This window comes from Canis lupus, chromosome 7, assembly GCF_003254725.2.
Source record: "Canis lupus dingo isolate Sandy chromosome 7, ASM325472v2, whole genome shotgun sequence".
NCBI classification, from domain to species: Eukaryota; Metazoa; Chordata; class Mammalia; order Carnivora; family Canidae; genus Canis; species Canis lupus.
In genome coordinates, this window is record NC_064249.1 from 10,547,819 (window position 1) to 10,570,614 (window position 22,796).

The following is a 22,796-nucleotide window of genomic DNA, read 5'->3' on the forward strand; positions in this document are numbered from 1 at the left end:
TGTTGGACTCGATTCCGGGACCCTGGGATCACTCCCTGAGCCAAAGGTAAATGCTCATCCACTAGCCACCCAGGTGTTCTGGAGGTTCATGGAATTTAGAAAATCCTTTTATTTATGAACAAGAGAGGGCTTTCAGAACTTGCTTTGATGCCCAGTTGTTCCATGTCCCTTTCCTCCTAGCAGGGCCCATGGACCTCTGCTCATTACTGAGGGGCAGTAAGCCTCAGTACTCTGCCTTAGACGTGGAAGGCCTGGAGGGAACAAGGGTAAACTAGGGAAACAAAAATGAGTCAGGTCAGCGTTTTCAAGAGATCATTCTTGTAACAGGGCATAAATTTGGAAGACAGAGGGACGCCTGGATGGTTCAGTGGTTTAGTACCTGCCTTCGACTCAGGGCGTGATCCTGGAGTCCTGGGATCGATTCCCACATCGAGCTCCCTGCATGGAGCCTGCTTCTCCCTCTGCCTGTGTCTCTGCCTCTCTCTCTCTCTCTGTGTCTCTCATGAATAAATAAATAAAATCTTTAAAAAGAAGTTGGAAGACAGTTACAATTTTGAGCATCATCAACTAAAATTATTTCTTTTATAATTTAGATAAATATCACAAACATGCCAGCAAAGAGAGAAATGAATTAAATGTGTGGCACAGGGCAACCCTGGTGGCGCAGTGGTTTAGTGCAGCCTGCAGCCCGGGGTGTGATCCTGGAGACCCGGGATGGAGTCCCACGTCAGGCTCCCTCCCTGCATGGAGTCTGCTTCTCCCTCTGCCTGTGTCTCTGCCTCTCTCTCTCTGTGTCTCTCATGAATAAATAAATAAAAATCTTTAAAAAATAATAAAATAAAATAAAATAAATGTGTGGCACATAATTCCCCCCAAAACTTGATGACTCAACGTCTGTAAAGTTGCTTTAAAACCTTATCAATTCTCAGTTTCCCAGTTCAGAATTGTTTCTAAGTGTAATTCTGAACAGACATGATGGTTCATGAGGGAATGGTTGGCTAAGATGCTTTATACTTTTCAAGAAATTGACAGCAAAAGGACATACAGTGGCTCTGCCTTATCCTCAAGGGATGTGTTCCAAGGCCCCCAATGGATGCCTGAAACCATGGATAGTAGAGAATCCTAAATGCACTGTTTTCTTTCTATACATACATATCTGTGATAAAGTAGCTTAAAAATTAGGCACAGTTGAGACACCTCAGTGGCTCAGCAGTTGAGTGTCTGCCTTCAGCTTGGGGCCTGATCCTGGTGTCCCAGGATCGAGTCCCACGTCGGGATTCCTGCAGGGAGCCTGCTTCTCCCTCTGCCTATGTCTCTGCCCCTGTCTCTGTGTCTCTCATGAGTAAATAAATAAAATCTTTTTTAAAAATTAAGCACAGTAATATTATTAGTAGTAATAACTAATAACTAATAATAAAATAGAACAATGATAAAATACACTGTTATAAAAGTTATATGAATGTGGTCTCTCTCTAAATATCTTACTGTGCTGTACTCCCCTTTTTTCTTGTGATGATACACAATGCTAAAATGCCTATGTGATAAGAGGAAGTGAAGTGAATAACGCAGGCACTGTAATGTAGCATTGGTCAACTATTGACCTTCTGACAGTACACCAGAGGGAGGATCCTCCGCTTCAAGAACATAGTCATCCACAGATAACTGAAATGGACAAAAGCAAAACCACGGATAAGGCGGGGGGAGACTACTGTATTGAATCTCCTTCAGATAATCAACTGCTTTAAACCACTCTGGGCAATTTCTTAGATGCTGCAATGAATCTGGCAATGTTAGCTCTTCATTAAGTCCTGGAAAATTGAGAAATGTTTGCTGTTAACAGATGTTATCCTAAATCATCAAAGAGGAGGAGAAGAAAGGGGAGGAGGAGGAGGAGGAGAAGAAGAAGAAGGAGAAGGAAGAAGAAGAAGAAGAAGAAGAAGAAGAAGAAGAAGAAGAAGAAGAAGAAGAAAGGAAGGAAGGAAGGAAGGAAGGAGGAGGAGGAGGAGGAGGAGGAGGAGGAGGAGGAGGAGGAGGAGAAGGAGAAGAAGAGGGAAGGAGGAACCAGTAAGGTGGCTGTGGTGTCATGGCACAGGTATCTGAGATCCAGGGCAAGGGGCCTTTGCTGTGGACCCCAGGGAGAGACACAGGCAGGGCTTGGAGTCACACAACCTCGCCCCCTTGTGAGATTCTGCAGACTCTTGGGAAAGTTGCTGGGTGTGCATTTTCTCTCCCATCTATCTCTGCATCATGAGAATGGAGATGCTCGCCTCTACCTCCTGGATTGTTCTGAGATTTAATGAGATGATGCACGTGAACCTCTTAGCATGTTCCTGACACTTAGGAAGCACGCCACACATGTAACTACTAGTACTTTATTACTATTAGCTTCAGCAAATAACTTTACAAGACTGTATTTAAACAGTCTTCATAGGAGATTCATAGGAAAGTATTTTTGTATAATCCTGGGCATATAGTGTACACTTCACAAGATTGTTTTAAAAATACGCTGCTTTCCATAGTTCTACAATTCACACTATTTATTAACGGACTTTCACCCAATCTTGCAGCACAGTTACAGTTGTGGCTTCACGGAATCTCTTCCTTTACTTTGGATTATCTTTATCTTTAACTCATGGTTGCTAGAACAAATCTGACACTGTGGGTTTGTTGAAACAATTTTTTTCAGATCAGATTTCTAGGGAGAAATGAAAGAGAAAAGGAGTTTGTTAGAGAAAAACATGGTTTCTGAGCATTCTAAGGCACTGAGCAGATGTAGTAAATAATGAAGGAAACCACAGGTTTCTCTGCACGTTGCATATACCACCTGATGAGCCCCCTGCCCCCAGAGAGTTTACCACCTTCACAGACAACATAGAGGTACACCTGACGACAGCCTGTGTTCCCACATCTCAGCATATCCCTCCTCCGTTTCTGTTCTCTGCGACTCACATAACAGCTGGGGGGTGGGGAGAAGGGGGTCTGGGCAAAACCCCCAGGCAAATTAAGTCCAGTGTTTCAGGGAGGGCAGCAGGGAGTGCTGGGGTCAGGACAGAGGTCAGGGAGTCCATCACCCAGGCAGAGAGAATGCAGCGTTTACTTATGTTCTTGAACTTTTTCTTCCCTTTGAGTATAAAGGACAAAAGAAATGAAGATTCATTTTAGTAAGAAGTACTTCTAGAGAAGCAATCATTTGCCAAATCTGATGATTTCTAAAAGAAAAAGTCTTGGATTGGGTTTCTAACAAAGAGAAATTGCAGTATCAAAACTTGCCAGTAAAGTACCGGAATTATTTAATACCCCATCATGGTTGCTGAAACCAAACCAACATCTTGCAAGCAGCTAATTCCTCAGAAGTCTCAGAAACCTGTGGGTTTCAGTCTCATCTTCCTTCTGGGAATCTGGAACCTCAGCAACAGTAAGATGTGTGTCCCTTCCACCCCCACCCCCACCCCCATTGCTCCCCCTTTACCCACTGGATTCTCCAGTGACCAACGGTACCTTGCCTATGGGCAGGGTCTGTGCCTTGGTGTACAAGGGCCTCTCCATGCACACCTTAGCACACTATTTGGATTCACTGAGGATTTGTGGAATAAAAGAAGGCGTGTATGAAAAATGACTTTAAAACATCGTGTGGCAGGGACTCCTGAGTGGCTCAGCGGTTGAGTGCCTGCTTTCGGCCCAGGGTGAGATCCTGGATGGAGTCCCAGGATCGAGTCCCACATCGGGCTCCCTGCATGGAGCCTGCTTCTCCCTCTACCTGTGTCCCTGCCTCTCTCTCTCTCTCTCTCTGTCTCTCATGAAGAAATAAATAAATAAATAAATAAATAAATAAATAAATAAATAAATAAATAATCTTTTACAAAAATATATTGTGATAGGATGCCTGCGTGGCTCAGTGGTTGAGCATCTGCCTTTCGGCTCAGGCCGAGATCCCAGGGTCCTGGGATCGAGTCTCACATCGGGTTCCCTGCAGGGAGCCTGCTTCTCTCTCTGCCTATGTCTCTGTGTCTCTCATGAATGAATAATTAAAATCTTTTAAATAAATAAATAAATACTGTATGGCACGTGAGTGGGAAAGACCACAAGGCTCTGAGGCTGGGACCTAGAGCAGAGGTGTCCTACAAGTTGCCCAAATGTTATTACACTGCTGCTGTCGTCCCCTAATCTCTACAACCTCACAGGTTCAGAGGGAGGCGGATGCCTGGCATATGTAGAATATGACAAATCAGTGAAAGTTCATACCCACCCTTATTTTAACCTCTTTTCCACCTTTTTTTTTTTTTTTTTTTGATATGGGAATGAAATGAAGCAGGATGCACAGGTAAAACATCTCTCTTCTCCTTTTTCTACTTACTCTTCTAGTAGAGATGGTCAGCTGTAAACTGGCTCAAAAGAACAGGAGGTTCAAATGCAGGGACAAAGGAAAAAAAGCCACCAAGCCAACAGTGCAGCCAGGGGGCAGGGGAGGTAGGAGTAAGAGGCGGTTGGGGTGATGCAGGCAGCTCTGGGCCCTGAGGGGGGAGGGTAACCACTGGCTGCTTCATGGGGGAAACTAAACCTCAGAAGCGTTTGAAGGAACAACAACAACAAAAAAAGTGAAATGCTCTTTTGTATACTTATGGGCTGGTGAAGAGGGGCATGGAGGGGATTCCCATCAAGGTGGCACCCGGGGGACAGAGATGGACAGAAGGGCGTTCAGGTGCCATCACAGCAGAAGCGGGCTGCAGAGCCCCACCTGTGGGCCGCAAGGGAGGCCTTCAAATCTGATTAGGGATGAACCCAAAGGCCTGGAGCGGTTCCCTGAATGAGGCTAGTCAAGGTGAAAACACAGACGGCCTAATCCTTCACAGGCACAGGGACCAGCTGGAGCAGGGGACTCTGAGGAGCCCGGTGTTCTTATCTGGCTACATCAGGCCACCCAGAAGTCAAAGGAATGTAATCAAAGGAAAAGAGGGCCAGAGGGAAAATATATCTGCTAGAACCCTGGAGTCAGTCTGAGAGGTGTGAATGCCAACCTCTGCTCTGATGTCCTCAGGGATATGGGGATCAGACTCCAGCTTCAGCAGCCCAGAGACTCAGCTCTAACTCAGGCCAGTTTCCCAGGGATTTAGATCCCCCTTCCCCCACCTCCCATCTCCTGCAGTACTAAGCCCATCTTCTAAACTCAAATAACAATGAATATGAAAAAAAAAAAATGAATACGAGTGCCAAGGCGCTAATGTCTGAGATTGTGATCTAGAGGGAACTGACAGGTCAGAAATTGGCACTATGAAATCATTCATTCATTCAACTAATATTAGCAAAGCGCCCACAGGGTATAAGCAATGATTATGGGAAGACTCTTTAGCCCTAAAGTTTCAAATGTATAGGAACATTGGTTTCCCCCAAATTCTTTCATAAAATCACTACAACCTCTTCATGGTTCTCTAGAAAGATACTTTTTTTCGTCCTTTTTGTACATAGAGGCTTTATAATAGAATCTATATTTAAAGCAATAGGTCAGGGGGGGAAAAAAAAACCTTCTGAAGAAACCAAAACTAAACTCTCAGCCAAAAACAAAGTCTCCAAATCTTATCTGAAATATACTGAGAGAATGGAACTGAAACCCTGCAAAAGCCTCTGGGTATAATTTGTTTCTTAATTCTCAATGAAAGGAAGAATGGAAGATAGAGTCAAAGATTACTCATATTCACTTGTGTATTGTGTGAGTTTTTAAATCACTTAAAAGTCAAATTTATTTTTATGCAAATATTACATGCACATTAAGAATCAAATCTATACGGCGTATAACAGAAAAATATCAGTTCCTTGGCCGGCTTCACCCACCTAGGTACATTCACTTTTCCACTCTCTTAGCTGTTTGTTTGCTTTTCTGGTATTTGTTTGAATAATACCCATATTGTACTATTTTTTGATTCAGCTATTTCAGAGATTATTCACTGGCTTTTAATTGTGGTGAAGATTTCACTCCCCAACATTCCCATTTCATGGCCTATTCAGATGGTTAACAGTTCCAACCATAGGAGTTATTTCGGTATTACAAAATGGACTTCTGTGTTAGCTGGTACAGAGTTCCCTCCGTGTCCCCATCCCTGTCACCCTCGCTGCTCCAGTTCCTGCCCTGGGACACCCTGGACTTTCCCTGAAACCCAGCAGTTAAGGAGGAACCCTGAACCCAGCTCCAGTGCTTTGACCACTACCCGCCCTGACTGCTGAGTGCCCTTCCTCTACTGATTAATTCGTCTTTTCCAATATAACAGTTCCAGCTTTTTTTTTTTAATTATTATATTCAGATTTAGGGTGTTCATTATTATGCCTATATAAACACTGGTCACTATAAAGCCGATTTGTAACTATGACTACCTTTCTTTACTTGTACAATTTTCTGCTTTTACTATAATAATTGCCTGATTTCTTATTTGTTTTCTCCCAACATCTGAATGCCACAAAATATCTCCTTTATACAGTTTTCCAGGTGGTTAAAACTATCACTCATTTTGTCAGTTATATTTCCTCCTCCTGAAAATACTTCTTTTCAGATCCTGCGTATTCATAGTCCAACCTGGTCTGACTGGACTCCTCTCCATTTGCTGACTAGCATCCTGTGGACTTGAGTTTGCTGCTCTCCCATCTTATAGCTGCTCTTTGCTAGATCCCACGGCTGTTGCTTTTTTGTTTACCGTGTGGAGTGGAGCACATCTACTAGGAGTGTCCCAAACAGCATGTTTTGGGGGTAAAATGTACATTTTAAAAAAAATTTTTTTAAAGACTTATTTATTTATTTATGACAGACATAGAGAGAGAGGCAGAGACACAGGAGGAGGGAGAAGCAGGCTCCATGCCGGGAGCCTGACGAGGGACTCGATCCCAGGTCTCCAGAATCGCACCCTGGGCCAAAGGCAGGCGCTAAACCGCTGAGCCACCCAGGGATTCCCAAATGTACATTTTTAAAGGCCGCACTTATTTAGATTTTGCGTGTCTGAGAATGACTTTAGGTTTACCTCTCACTTGGTTAATAGCTTGGCTGGATACGGATTCCTAGGCCGCAAATCATTTCTACTGAGAATTTCTAGGTTGTATTGCTCCAGAGACTTCTACATTAAAAATTACTGTTTAGGGGCTCCTGGGAGGCTCAATTGGTTAAGCATCTGCCTTCAGCTCAGGTCGTGATCCTGGAGTTCTGGGATAGAGCCCTGTGGCAGGCTCCCTGCTTCTCCCTGGCTCATGCTCTCACTCTCTCTCAAATAAAAAATAATAATAATAAAATAAATATTTTAAATTACTGTTTAGTAATTTGATGCCATGCTAAATGCTCTTCATTTATGATCTTTCTGCCTTAGTGGAAGCTTTTAGAAACTTCTAACTTCTCAGTGATGTGCCCTGTTGGAAATGATTTTGTGGGGGTTTTTTTTAAGATTTTATTTATTTATTGAATTTATTATTGAATTGCTGGGTCACATGATAACTGCATTATGTTTGATAATTGTGACTCCTTGGTTCTTTTCTGTACTTTCTGGAAAGGATATCAATCAGATATTGGACCCTCTGAATTTATTCTCTTTATTATCTTTTCTAATTGCTCTTACTCTTTTTGTTTTTACTTTTGGGAAAATTTCATATTATCTTCCAGCCTTCCTACTGAATTTCTTTCAACTTTTACACCTTTAATTTTCAAGAACTCTTTCTTGTTTTTCTTTTTAACGAATGGAATTATCTTCTGTTATCCTTGGGATAGTAATTATTCTGAAACTCATTTATCTGTAGGTTTTTGAGGTCCTGTTTTCTCTTTGGTTTTTGTGTGTTCATTTTCATTTATTCAGTTAACCAATATACACTGAGAAACTATCATATGCCAGGCACTTTTCTAGGTGCTTGGGATACATCAGAACAAAGATTTCTTCCTTTGTGGAACTCATAGTCTTTGTTCTCTGCATTTAATGGCCTCCCTCAAGGGGTGCCTGGGTGGCTCCGTCCATTCAGCATCTGACTCTTGGTTTCAGCTCAGATCATGATCTCAGGGTGGTGAGATTGAGCCCCATCTTGGGCTCCACACTCAGTGGGGAGTCTGCTTGAGATTCTATCCCTCTGGCTCTACCCCCACTTGAACACACTTTCTTTAAAACAAAAAAAAATCATAAATAAATAAATGCCTCCCTCAAATGTCTGGTGAAATCTTGATTTGTTTTTTTTTTTAGATAAAACTTAAATGAAATAAAATATATAAATATGTAGCTACATAGTTTATATATACAGCCATGTGAGCAACATTCAGATCAAGATATAGAACATTTCCTTCACTCAAAAGACTTCCCAGTGCCCATCCACCCCCAATTAATTATCTCCCCCCTCTCCACAGATAATCACCATAGATTAGTTTTGCCTATTCTGATTTCATACACAGTATGCAATCTTTCGTACCTGGCTTCTTTTATTCGACATAACATCTCTAAGATTCATCCATGTTGTGTATTATCAGTAACTAATTTTTTAAAAATTCTTGGGTTAGGTTTCAATGTATGTAAATGCCACGATTTATTTTTTTGTTCTATTACTGATGGATATGTGCGTTAGCTTCTGGTTTTCTATTATGTCCACTTATTTTTTAGAGTGAAATACAAAAATGCTTCTGGAAGCTGTATGCAAGTGGGACTTTTTTTTTTTTTTTTTTTTTTTTTGCAAGTGGGACTTAAACACTGAACGGCTCTGCAGTATAAGGTGATTGGACTGGCCTGCTGAAAATGTCGGTTGGGTTCTCCAAATATCACACTATTCACAGCTTTTTTCTTGAGTTGTTAAGTTTCTCTAAAGGATCATCTAAAATGTATAAGCCAAACAGCTGGTATTCTGAACTTCAAGTTTTACCATTCCAGTAGAGAATTTCATTCTGACCATTTGTTTATTCTGAGTTTCACCTTTACTCTCTAGGGCTCTTTATTTCCTACCCCGCCCCCCCCCCCCCCCAAACAAGCTCCTCTGGCAGAGGCAATTACCTCTGGCAGAGGTGAGTGGAGGGGTGATGAACACAATCTCATTTTCAGGCTGTTCCATATGATCTCAGATTTTTGCAGTGCCCTCCACTTCTCAGTTGTCCAGAGATTCTGGGGGCAAATTGGCAAAATTCTCTTACCAATTCTCCCTCTGCGAACACTTAGATTTGATCTTCCTCCCATCTGCTAATTCATTGCTGTTTCCTCCATACACATTCCTTCTTCATATGCTATGGTCTGGGCAACAAACCTCCTGGTTTCATCATCAGATGACTGTGTTTCTCTCATTTTTACTATTTTGGGATAAATGCTACCCAAGGAAAAAAATGGATTCAACAGATTTCCCCTTCCTTTCCCCTCCTTTGTTGAAGTTGATGGCTCCTCATTGCCAATTCTAAAAAATACAAAGTTCTTAAGAGCTGACCCTACCTCTCTTCAAGTTCACCTACAACAAATCTTTTTAGATAAGACCTATATGTATAACTTTACTTGATGCTCCTCAGAAGGCCAAGCTCTCTCCCAACCACATGCATTGGAAAATTCTCTTTACATTGCCAGGAATCTTCCTGTTTTGCCTAAAATACTCAAAACTGCCGAAATGTCACATAATAGAAATACTCAAAGACTGCTATGACTTCTTCCCAAAATTTGCCACATTTACATTTATATAGCATTAACTGCCTTGCATGATCATTGTTTACATGATCATTCTCATTAGAATATGGGCTTCTTGAAGACAATGTTTATCCTAGGAGTGTTTTCTTTCATCAAACCAAGTAGTAATAATGCTTATAGAATGCTTACTATGTAAATTATGTGCAAAGTACTAGCCTAAGGACTTTATCACATTTACTTCACGTAATAACCCTATGATGTAGGTATTATCATCGTTCCCATGTTAGAATAGCAACTTGAGAGGTTAAGTAATAATATTAACTAATGATAATTAATAGATGATCTGGCTCTGAGACTATGCTCTGAACCTTTCTGACTTTTGAACTGAGCAGATACCTAACATGTATTTGCTGAATGGATGAATATGAAGAGAAAGAAGAAAAAAACATAGCCTTCAACAGAAGTCAAACAAATTCAGTCTTAGAGATAGCTGTATTTTGAAAAAAAAAAAAAAAAAGTTGGGATTTTACCGACTTTGTTCTTCATGCAGCCCAAGTCATAATGACCCAGAGAAGAAAGTCTAGGATAAGATTTCTATTGTCTACTGTTACAGACTGAATGGGTCCTCTCAAAATCCATAATTGAAGCCCTAACACCCTGTGTGGCTCTATTTGGAGATGGAGCCTCTAAACGAGTAATTAAGAGTAAATGAGGTCATATGGGTAGGACCATGATCCAATAGGATTAATGTCCTTATAAGAGATATCAGCACCACCCCTCTGCACAAAGGAAGAGACCTCATCAGAAACTGAATTTGTTAACAGTTTAGCCATGGACTTTAAGCCTCCAGAAATGTGAGAACTTACATCTTTGAAGCCATCCAGTCTAATATTTTGTTATAGCAACTCAAGCAGACTAATACAGTTTCCAATGGCTAATATTTAGAGAACAGATTTTCCTTCACTTCAGAAACCAGCTGCTTTAACAGTATTCTCTCTCAGAACTGGATTTGACCTCCTTGTGCTATACTTTTTTTGTTGAAAGCAAATTTTAAGGCTCCATCCAATCTCCAGTCTTTTTACCATAAGGAGGCCAACATTTGATTTTGGTTTTTCTTTTTTTTCTCATTAAACTTTTGTTTTAATGGGTCTTAAAATTCTGTGACAGATTTTCGGTCAAGTTGTTTCCATTAAAAAGTACTGATTTTAAAAACTAAGAACTTAAAACTGCCACACACACACACACACACACAAAAACCAAATGGTCCACAAAACATTCTCCTTTCCTTCTGAAGGTTTTACAATGCATTGTTATCATTAACCAGTCTTTTACTATTAAACTTAAATGGCCAATTGACACAAACAGTTCTGAGACCGTTCTTCCACCACTGATTAAGACTGGGGTGGCAGGTATTGGGGATAATATTCATTTAGCCTTCTGAGCTTTCTGGGTATACTTGGTGACTTTGCCAGCTCCAGCTGCCTTCTTGTCCACTGCTTTGATGATACCCACAGCAACTGTCTGTCTCATGTCACGAACAGCAAAACAGCCCAGAGGAGGATAGTCAGAGAAGCTCTCAACACACATAGGTTTGCCAGGAACCATATCAACAGTGGCAGCATCCCCAGATTTCAAGAACTTGGGACCATCTTCCAGCTTTTTTCCAGAACGACAATCTATCTTCTCCTTCAGCTCAGCAAACTTGCAAGCAATGTGAGCTGTGTGACAATCCAGCACAGGTGCATATCCAGCACTGATTTGGCCTGGATGGTTCAGGATAATCCCCTGAGCTGTGAAGCCAGCTGCTTCCATTGGTGGGTCATTTTTTGCTGTCACCAGCCACGTTGCCATGACGAACATCTTTGACAGATACGTTCTTGACATTGAAGCCCACATTGTCCCCAGGAAGAGCCTCACTCAAAGCTTCATGGTGCATTTCAACAGACTTTACTTCAGTTGTAACATTGACTGGAGCAAAGGTAACCACCATGCCAGGCTTAAGAACACCAGTCTCCACTCAGCCCACTGGGACAGGACCAGTACCACCAATTTTGTAGATGTCCTAGAGGGGCAGACACAAGGACTTATCAGTTGGACGAGTTGGTGGCCGAATGCAATCCAGAGCTTCAAGCAGTGTGGTTCCACTGGCATTCCCATCTTTACAGGTGACTTTCCAGCCCTTGAACCAAGGCATGTTAGCACTTGGCTCCAGCATGTTGTCACCATTCCAACCAGAAATTGGCACAAATGCTACTGCGTCAGGGTTGTAGCCAATTTTCTTAATGTAGGTGTTGACTTCCTTAATGATTTCCTTGTATCTCTTCTGGCTGTGGGGTGGTTCAGTGGAATGCATTTTGTTAACACCAATAATTAGTTGTTTTACTCTCGGTGTGTAAGCCAGAAGGGCATGCTCATGGGTCTGCCCATTCTTGGAGATACCTGCTTCAAATTCACCAACACCAGCAGCAACAATCAGGACAGCACAGTCAGCCGGAGATGCGCCTGGAATCATGTTTTTGATAAAGTCTGGGTCCTGGGGCATCAGTGATGGTAACATAATACTTGTTGGTCTCGAATTTCCACAGGGAGATATCAATGGTGATACCACGTTCACATTCAGCTTTCAGTTTATCCAAGACCCAGGCATACTTGAAGGAGCCTTTTCCCATCTCAGCAGCCTCCTTCTCAAATTTTCGATAGTTCTTTTGTCGATCCCACCACATTTGTAGATCAGATGGCCAGTAGTGGTAGACTTGCCCGAATCTATGTGTCCAATGACGATGATGTTGATGTGTCTTTTCCTTTCCCATTTTGGTTTAGGTTTAGCGGTGGTTTTCACGACACCTGTGTTCTGGCAGCAAGCCCGTTGCAAAAAATCTGATTTTGGTTTTTCTTCAACATTGCCTGCAACTATAGACTTTCTTACTTTTCATTATCTTAGTTAGCAATTCTTGGCTTATGCAGGAATTCAATTTCTCTTCCTAAAAATTTATACTTGGGGCACCTGGCTGGCTCAGATGGAGATGCATGTGACTCTTGATCTTGGGGTTGAGTCCAAGTCCCACATTGAGTGTGGAGATTACTAATATAATATATATGTATATATATGTATACACAACACACACACACACACACACACACACACACACACACACTTACCCAATAATTTTACTGCTATCAAGCCATGCTTATCCTAGTTAATAATGCTAATATACTGCCCTCCCCAGTAGTATTTCATTTGGAACTCTGCTCTGTGGAGTAAAACTGGGCTCTCGGGGATTTCAAGTTTCATTTGTCTGGGAACTTTAAAATAAAACTTTTATTTTAATTATAAAAATTTCCAAATAGGCACAAGAGTAGAAGGATGGATACATCACACAGATCCAACATTATTAAGATCTTTGCTACTTACTTAATCTATTCCTTTTCTCTCTTTGCTAACATATTTCAGAGCAAATCCAAGACATCAAGTCATTAAATTCTATGTATTTCAATATGTAGCTCTTAAAAAAGGAAGGCCTTTTTTTTTTTTTTTTTATGATAGTCACAGAGAGAGAGAGGCAGAGACATAGGCAGAGGGAGAAGCAGGCTCCACGCACCGGGAGCCCGATGTGGGATTCGATCCCGGGTCTCCAGGATCGCGCCCTGGGCCAAAGGCAGGCGCCAAACCGCTGCGCCACCCAGGGATCCCAGGAAGACATTTTCTTATACAATGACAATGTAATTAATCGAGAATTAATAATAATTGTTCTATTTACAGGCTACTGAAATGAAACAATTCATACAGAATTTTATACTCTAAAAAACATAGCAGTGTATTAGAATAACAATATTCTGTAGCTTCAAAACAATTTTAAAGGGAAATTTTAATGATGTTCTAAAATGCAGGATGCTTACCTACCATTCAACTAAAGCGGACTTCAAGACTAAAAAATACACAATATCAAGACTTCAGTCTTTGTACGTTATTTTAAATAAAAGCACACTACTATTACAAATACACAGATCTCAAATTGTAACATTAAAATACAGAGTGCAATAAAGTGGCTTTGCAAGTTTTCTTCACTGAAACAGACTTTCTGCCACATTTAGACAGTTATGATTGTTAAGACATAATAAACAAGAAAAGTATAATTTTCCAACATCATGATTAGCAAATTCCTCTGCAAATAAATGAAGTTATATTGTCATCCAAAGGAGAAAAGTTAGATGGCCCTGCCTCCACTGTATTAATGTGAGGAAGAGAGACAGTAAGAACTATAAGAAACTATGGTGAAATGTTAAAACTATAGGCGATAGAACTTTCTCAGCCTTCTACCAATAATATCTTTAAATAAATCTCCTTAAATGTAAAATAGTTCAGTATGACTATTTTTATATTTGTTCCACAATGACAGTTTATTTTTTAATCCAATATATATTGTTTAACTGCAATCATGTACAAAGAAATAATGAGAGATCCTGAAAAGAAACTATTCATCCCAAGTGTTTAAAAGTTGAAAGGCCTGTGGAAAACAAGAAACACTAGCTATATGCCAATTTTTATTTCTAAGAGAAAGTCTTATATAAATAAGTCATTTTCTTTGTTTTACAAAACAAAAGCAGAAAAATCCTAAAAATAATACCACAAATCCAAATTAGCTGAACTTGGAATAGCAGAGTCAAAGTCAGTCTTCATCATGTGCATGTCAATGTGATAAATCAAATTGCGTTGGAAAAAAACCTAAAACCTTATCTGCTGCTGGCTCCCACACAGAACTGATGATTACTTTTAGCACTTTTATAGAGACAACTGTGACACTGCTCTTTTTTAAAGAAAGATGTATACTAGAAATCCAACAGAATGTGCTACTTGTGATATTCCACAAAAGCTGTAAGGCAGCCAAGGGTTGATTACATTTAAGGGCAGTAAAGCTTGCACTCTCAATGCCTGCTGATGGGCTTTGTGTCAATATTTTAAAAATATACTTTTCATCTACTAAAGACGAAGTGATAAGGAAATAGAATTATTACATTATATCCCAGCGCAGCGCTACTATTTTTGTATGAAGGAATCGCTAGTTAAAGAGTTATTTATCTTTTTAAATGAAGTCCTTTCTAGGCATTAGGCTGTTGACAGTGCCGAATTTCAACTCTCAAGACAAACAAGAAGAGCTTATGTGTCAAGATTAATTCTCTTTGGCCGCAATGGATACCGTTTTCTCTGGGGGCAGTCTTCAGTTTGCCTTCTTTTCAGGACCACGTCAGTGGCTTTTCTGGTTGAAGTCTCTGTTGGTGTGGTTTCTATCTGTGTTATAAAGCTCTCAGGCTTAGTATCTGGTTTCTTATAACAGCCGGAAAAGACTTCTTGGTGGACTCTCTGGAGCTGGATAATAGGCTGCATCTTTAAAACTTGGGAAAATCCATCTCCTTGTTCAATTAATGCAGGTAAGGACTTAAACAAACAACAGTAATAACATTAATCTCAGGCTGGAACACAAACACACAGAGATAGAGACAACACTCTAGATTTTAATTTTTCAGGTCAAAGCTTTTCCTAGAATGTAATTATTTGGGTCATGGATATTCAGCTTTATCTTAAAATACTATTAGCTGAAGATTTTAACCAAAAATTAAAACTAAAAATATACATTCTATTCCTACAATGCCTGATAGTAAAATAAAACTTTGACCGCAGGAAGAAACAGAATTTCAGAGCCAAGCATTTAATGTCTGAAAATTCCATATTTTAGGATAGTAAGTATTTTAGAAATCTTGATTATCAAGAGCAAGAATCAGTACATTTTTCCTGTAAAGGGCCTTACATCTCTATCACAATCACTCAACTCTGCCACTATAATGTAAAGAAGCCACAGAAAATAAGTAAATGAATGGCGATAACTGTGTTCCAGTGAAGTGTTATTTACAAAGACTAAGTAGCAAGCTGGGTTTTTGCTTGCCCACCACAGTTTTCCAACTCTTGATAAAGAACATGCTATGAGTACCAGAAGAAAATCATGGAATCAATACAAACCACAGAAGAATGTTATAGGGCAGCCCAGGTGGCTCAGCGGTTTAGCGCCGCCTTCAGCCCAGGGCCTGATCCTGGAGACCCGGGATTGAGTCCCACATCGGGCTCCCTGCATGGGGCCTACTTCTCCCTCTGCCTCTGTCTCTACCTCTCTCTCTCCTCTCTGTGTTTCTCATGAATAAATAAATAAAATCTTAAAAAAAAAAAAAAAGAATGTTATAGAAAATTATCAGAACGTGGAAGACTCAGAGGAACTTTAAAATAATTTCCATACACTAGAAATCCAAATGTTTTCCTATGTGCATAAAATAACTGGCAAGAATATAAACAATTTTATTACAATAATATTAGGACTCCAAGTTGGATATGCAGCATAATATAGCAGTTAAGAACATAGGCTCCAGGGAAGCCTGGGTGGCTCAGTCAGTTGGACATCTGCCTTGGGCTCAGGTTATGATTCCATATCGGGCTCCCTACTCAGCAAGGAGTATGCTTCTCCCTTGCCCTCTGCTCCCCCATTTTTCTCATGTGCGTGCTCTCTCTCTCTCTCTCTCAAATAAACAAATAAAATGTTTAAGAAAAAAAAAAAAAAAAAGGAATATAGGGTCTGGGCCAAACATCCAAGGTCTAAGTCCTGACTTATCTGGGCAATCTATAGCCTCTCTGTGCCTCTGTTTCTCAACTATAAAATAGGGAAATTAGCAGTATCTATCTCATAGGATTAATGCAAGCATTAAATAAGGTAATATATGTAAAGCAGTTAGATAATATATGACCCATAAATGCTCACTAAATGTTAGGTGGTATTATTATCCAGAATTTTTTGATAGACTGCTACCTCTCAGAATTCAAAAGTATAATCAATCGTCAAAGAAGCCAGATATAAAACTGGCACATACTGGTGCCTACTAAATGTTATTCTCAATGTTACTGTCACTTTAATAAATTCATTAAAGATCTACTTAAAAGACTACTGAGAATTCCTGTTACAATAGACTAAAATACATATGGATATTGAAAGCAAATACTTAGCTACATTTTGTTCATTTTATAACTTTTTAGCAGAAGCTTCTACCTTCATGGCTTCACTGATCTCCTTAGCTATTGTTTCTCCTCTGTATTTCAAAGTTTCCACACGAGAGGCTGCAAAGAAACCACCACATAGTATTTTAAGTTTTTATCTAATAACAAGTCATAAAAGACACAGACATTATTTTGACAAAAATCTGTTAGGACGATCCATTTTAGCTCAATCTTTCTTAGAATACTTTGTAATCTATTAAAATAAGTATCCTACTAAATTTATTTAAATAAAAAGACTGTGAAAATGTTAGAACAATAGAGTTAAACTAACAGTTTATAAGATGATAGGCAACAAGAGTTATATAAGGAGTAGTCTTAGCATTGTGTGCCACTAAAAGCATAATGTTTGTTCTATACATGATCTACCACTATGTTTAACATCTTTAAGTTAAAATAAATATAGGGCGATCCCTGGGTGGCTCAGCGGTTTAGCGCCGCCTTCAGCCCAGAGTGTGATCCTGGAGTCCCAGGATCGGGTCCCGCGTCGGGCTCCCCGCATGGAAGCCTGTGTCTGTGTCTCTGCCTCTCTCTCTCTGTCTCAAATAAATAAATAAATAAATAAATAAATAAATAAATAAATAAATAAATAATAGTATTTGATTTTTATATTATTCTGAATTTTACAGAAGTAAAACAAATTTGAATTTGGAATATATAATCACACTGCATCTAGGATACCTAGATGGGATTTCTGGGGGAAAAAATCTGGATTAGACTGTCAGTAATATTAATTTTTCTTTCCTTTCTTCCTTGATGCTTTTCTGACTCCTAATACATTTTATTTCCTTCCAATCTTTGTTATAAATGTTCACAGCTACTTCACAACAGAACTGTATATTCAATGATATAAAGAGATAAAAATCCTACTAAAACTCCAAGGAAAACTGGGTAAGAAAAGTCATTCCATTTTGGAATCATCTACAATTTAGTTTTTAGAAGAGTAGTTCTCACTAGAAATTACTTCAAGTCTAAGGAAATACATAACTATATTAGGAGAGCTACCTTACCGGCTTCAAGAAAGTGGCAAATAAGCCAAACAAAAAATTTCTTTCATAACTGCTATTTTTCTTTTCTAACTTTCCCTAGGTCAAAAAAGTGGGAACACATTTAGAAAAAAGGGAAATGGATAGCAAAAGTAACTGCGAGAAAAAAGGTACGCAAGAAAGAAAAAAGTAAAGGCAACAGGATATGGCCTCAGAAAAAAGGTTCTTAACCATTTTTGCTACCAGATTTCTTTGGCAATTTGATGAAGCCTACAGACACCTTCTAAGAATAGTTCTAAATGTACTAGTTTTTAGATTGAGGTATAATTTACATACAGTGAAATGCAGACCTCAAGTTTAACATTCAGTCACCCGTGATAATATACATACCATGCATGGGACACTTCCACCACTCTAGAAAGTTCTCTGATACCCTTTCCCCAATCAACTTTCTCTAGAAGAAGCAACCATTCATCTGATTTCTATCATTAGGACACTGCTTTTGCTTTCTCTAGAATTTCAGAATATTTTATTTACTTTTTTTTTTTCAGAATATTTTAAAATAAAATTTAAAAATACAATGATTACAAAGTTATAGATGGGTAAACACATGTGCTTTATTAATGGTTTAAATAACGAGATCAAGTGGCAGGTCTAATTACCATAATATGAAAATAACGAGCATAAATAATATTGTGAAGTACATGCAAAAACTAATATTGAAAATATCTATGGCAGGACGCTTGGGTGGCTCAGTGGTTTGGTGACTGCCTTTGGCCCAGGGCGTGGTCCTGGAGTCCCAGGGTCGAGTCCCGCATCAAGCTCCCTGCATGGAGCCTGCTTCTCCCTCTGCTTATGTCTCTGCCTCTCTCTGTGTCCCTCATGAATAAATAAATAAAATCTTAAAAAAAGAAAATATCTATGGCTTTTAATAGCAAAAAAGTTACAAGTACTGCTAATGCTACCACTATGACCTACATTCAATATTGAAGGAAATGTTTCAGTGTGAGGTTAGTAAAAATAATATAAGTTTTTCTATCCAAATTCATAATCCTTTATTCTAAGGACCCTTGCCTTAGAATAATATGCTAATTTCAATTATTTTTAAGATTTAGGGAGATCTCCCCAAAGTACTTAGGCAATTATTAAATTTCCTTCTGAATATTGGCAAATACGTAAGTGATCCATCTCTTGGTATTCTTGTGGCAATCTGGCTCCTGGCCAGGCCCACACTTATGCTCTCTCCCTCAAATTTACACACCTGTGTGGGAGTTGCCCATTCTTCCAACATTAATTATGTATTTTCTGTCGATTAGGCCCAGCACTAGGGGCTCAGTAAGGAAAAATGGTCTCGGACCCCAAAGAACTTTCAGCTTAGAGAGAGAGACACATAGAAAAAACAGAAACAAACCAGTACTTATTGAAAAATCAGCTCAAACTTTTTCTGTGCAGCCTCATGTTTCCATGATCCCTGCCATGAATTCTACCCTCTGCCTGAACTGAGCATTCCTCTGCTACAGACTGCCACTGAGTCCTGAACAATTCTGGAAGAACACCTGGAAGATTCATTGCAATGATTAGAACAGTTTCTCAACCGTATCAGACCCAACTTCCCCCTTTAGAACATATTTTGTAAAGTTCCCCTTACTATTCTAAAAAAAAACCTCATAGATATTTCTGTACATATAAATAAAAATACAAAGGAAAAAACATAATAAAATACTATTTAATGTTTAATATGCTCATATCCAACCATATCAGAAAACACAATGAAGTACTCAAATAACTGCACCTATATCCTGAGTATATATGAATTTAAGAAAATTTATATTAGAAGTCATTCCACATAGAAAACAAAAGATCAGATAAACAGAAATAGAAAAATTAATGTTTTATGAGAACTAACAGGCTATATTATTTGAATATGATAAGAAGGAAATAATGAAGTATAGATAACCTACTGAGTGAGTCAAAGTACAGGCTGTTGAAATGGTGAAAATTAGAAAGTGCAGTATTTCTACAAATAAGATGGTCTTACTAAAAATGTCATATCAAAATAATTCCCTACATTATAATATGGGAAGGTGTATGACTAAATTCTACTCTGAAATTCCACCATAATGCAGACTACATTTAATATATACATTTACTTAAAAAGACTTCAGCAATAATACTATCAAAAGGCAATAAGGAACACAGGATAGACTAGACCAAACAAAACAAGAATATGACAAACTACAGAGAAGATATGTGGTTGATCTCTATGGATAGATTTTGAATAAGAATAAACACAAGTGACCCAAAATTATAATCAGAATTTTAAAGCTTTTTTAATATTAAAATCTTAATATTCACTTAATTTATCATTATATAAAAATAAAATTTTTTAGTATTTACTGTGGCAATAATAGGAAGTATTTTATTTTTTATTTTTTTAAAAGATTTTATTTATTTATTCATGACAGACACACAGAGAGAGAGAGAGAGAGGCAGAGACACAGGCAGAGGGAGAAGCAGGCTCCATGCAGGGAGCCCGACGTGGGACCTGATCCCGGGTCTCCAGGATCAGGCCCTGGGCTGAAGGCGGTGCTAAACTGCTAAGCCACCGGGGCTGCCCAATAGGAAGTATTTTAAAAACACTTCTTGGGTGCCTGGATGGCTCAGTTGGTTTTTAGCTCAGGTCATGATCCTGTTGTGAGATTGAGGCTTACATTGGGCTCCACACTGGGCATGAAGCCTGCTTAAAATTCTCTTTCCCTCTCCCTTTGCTCCCTATCCCTGCTTGCATCCCCATGTGCACGCTCTCTAAAAAAAAGAAAAAAAATTATTTCTATTAATTTAAAAAAAATGAAATTCCTACATTTTGTTTCCATTAACTTAGTAATATTTGGTTCTAGTCCTTTTTAAAAGGACTCTCAAATCTTCTGTAACATATTTCCTACTAGCTTTGTTGCTTTTATAATAACCACATACTGTACCAAAATCCTTTTCAGTTAAAAATGCTGTTGGAAAAAAAAAATGTTGGAAATGCTAAGTAATTCACGGTCCTTTGAAAATAAGGAGTATGAAAGTTGTAATTGAACCTAAGACATTTCATAAACTGATAAAATGTAGCTCTGGTTACAAAGATTTGTTTCTTTTTAGTTTTATTTACCTTTCCTGAACATGTTGACTAACAGAGAAAGAATATTTGAAGAGATGGGGCGGGGCGGGGCGCCTATGAGAATCCGCTTTCTGCTCAGATCCTGATCCCAGGGTCCTGGGATCAAGTCCCATATCAAGCTCCCTGCAGGGAGCTTGCTTCTCCCTCTGCCTATGTCTCTGCCTCTGTGTGTGTGTGTCTCCTGAATAAATAAAATCTTAAAAAAAAAAAAAGACAAGAATATTTGAAGAGATATGATAATGTATGTGAGAACAGTAGTTACCTCTGATGGCTGGGGAGTACTAACCAGAAAGAAAGGTAAGGAAACTGCTTTGGGTAGTTTGGGAAACATTACACAGTACAGACTGTCCATGAAGTCAGGAAGCAGGATAAATATGTGTTAGTTACATTTTCAGATAATATGCCTAATACCTTTTTCTTTAAACTCAATGACCTTTTCAGGTAAAATACTTCTAAATTTAAGACAATGGGTCCAATTGTTAACACATAATAAATACACTACTTTCCTTGTTTCTAGACTTCTTGGATACTTCCAATTGTACTTATTGTATACACGAAAACATAATAGGCAAATTATTTGAAAATATACTGTTTACAAATAAGTTTGTCCGATGTTTCCCAACCGTGCAGAGAGGCAGCATATCTAGATCAAGGTGCAGTTACATGTGTTAATATGTACATGTGTGTATGAATTCATCAAGCTATGCACTGTGTACCTCAATATGTACACACAGCCACACAATAATGAACAGAATCTTTATTAACGTTTACTCTAGAAAACTATCTTACTTTAATTTATAGGATATGGGAATTTATATTCTTCATTGTTACTGCATAACTTACAAAATAATTTGTCCTCCACAGGATTCTTAATTTTTGTATAAATATTTACTATTCTTAAAACAAACAAACAAACAAACAAAAAAAAACAAACAAACCTGTCTATAAACCCACACTGATAGACAACAATAGTGGTTATCTGGTGCACAAGCAATGACAATGTAAAAGTGCCAAGAGCAGTTTACGTGTAAAATGGAGTTAGGTCCTAGGTTTGGATAATCATGAAAAGATTTTCACACATGAATTTCTGGTGGAATACTCTAAAGTTGTGCAGGATATAAGACCTTTAGTGTTCCTGGCTCCTAAATACAAAATGTCAGCTATAGCCTCTCCATTACTGTGGTAATCAAAAGCTCCCCCCACTTTTTCAGAGGGGCCGCTAGGGGGCAGTACTGCCTCCAATGAGACCCACGATGTTCTCTTTTATAACTTCCTCGGGAACAAGAAAGAACCTCATTCTCTTAATGGTGGACACCCTAGTTTTGAACACAGTGCTTGACATGTTGAGCAGGTGCTCAACACGTATGATGGAACAATACTTTGACAAGAGTGTGCTGTGGAGGCACAAAGGAGGGTGAGGTCAATCCAACAGGGGAATTAAAAGAAGAGTAGAAGCTTCACAGGTGTTATAAGAGAGTTTCCATAAAAGAGGATCTGGTAGTTGGATGGCTGGGGTGAGTGGGAATAGGAGGTGGGTGGTAGAGGATGTGCTATACCAAAACAAGGGAATAAATCAAGAAAGCAGAAAACACAGGAACCAGGAAACATGATTCAAAACAGAAGTACAGGAAATTCCTAGGATGATGAGGACAGGAACAGATGGGACAAAAAGCCTTGCAGCAGGCCTAGAAAGCAACCAGTCTAGATTAGAAGAGGAAGATAAAAGTCTCCTAGAAGAATATTGACAAGAAAAAGGAAAAGGTTTTAAAATGGATTTGATGGATAACCTTACGTGTTTACCACACTGAGAGGAATTTTACAGTTCTATTGAAGAGTTTGGGAAAGGTTTAGTAATAGAAACAACAGCAAACAAAATACACAGAAAAGTAAAGCAATTATCATTCCAAAGAAGGATGGGAAGCTGTTCACGAAAAATAGACTCATAGTAACGATTA

At 39.0% G+C, this 22,796-nt stretch overlaps 1 protein-coding gene across 10 annotated transcripts in view; it reads right to left on the reverse strand.

Annotated features, from left to right (window-relative positions):
* Positions 1 to 2,358: 2,358 nt before the first annotated feature.
* NSL1 (NSL1 component of MIS12 kinetochore complex) overlaps positions 2,359 to 22,796 on the reverse strand; it is a 65,206-nt gene continuing 44,768 nt past the window's right edge. For 4 of the 10 annotated variants that reach the window (XM_049112088.1, XM_049112085.1, XM_025429877.3 and 1 more), the window contains 2 exons: positions 16,688 to 16,755; positions 12,889 to 15,036 (listed from right to left, as the gene is read on the reverse strand). In XM_049112088.1, coding sequence (XP_048968045.1) covers positions 14,758 to 15,036; positions 16,688 to 16,755 — 347 coding nt within the window. In that variant the 3' untranslated portion in view covers positions 12,889 to 14,757. Of the gene's footprint in view, positions 2,696 to 12,888; positions 15,072 to 16,687; positions 16,756 to 16,781; positions 17,229 to 22,796 lie in introns of those variants that run through there. The other 6 variants (XM_049112086.1, XM_035719232.2, XM_049112087.1 and 3 more) reach the window with 4 other exon arrangements.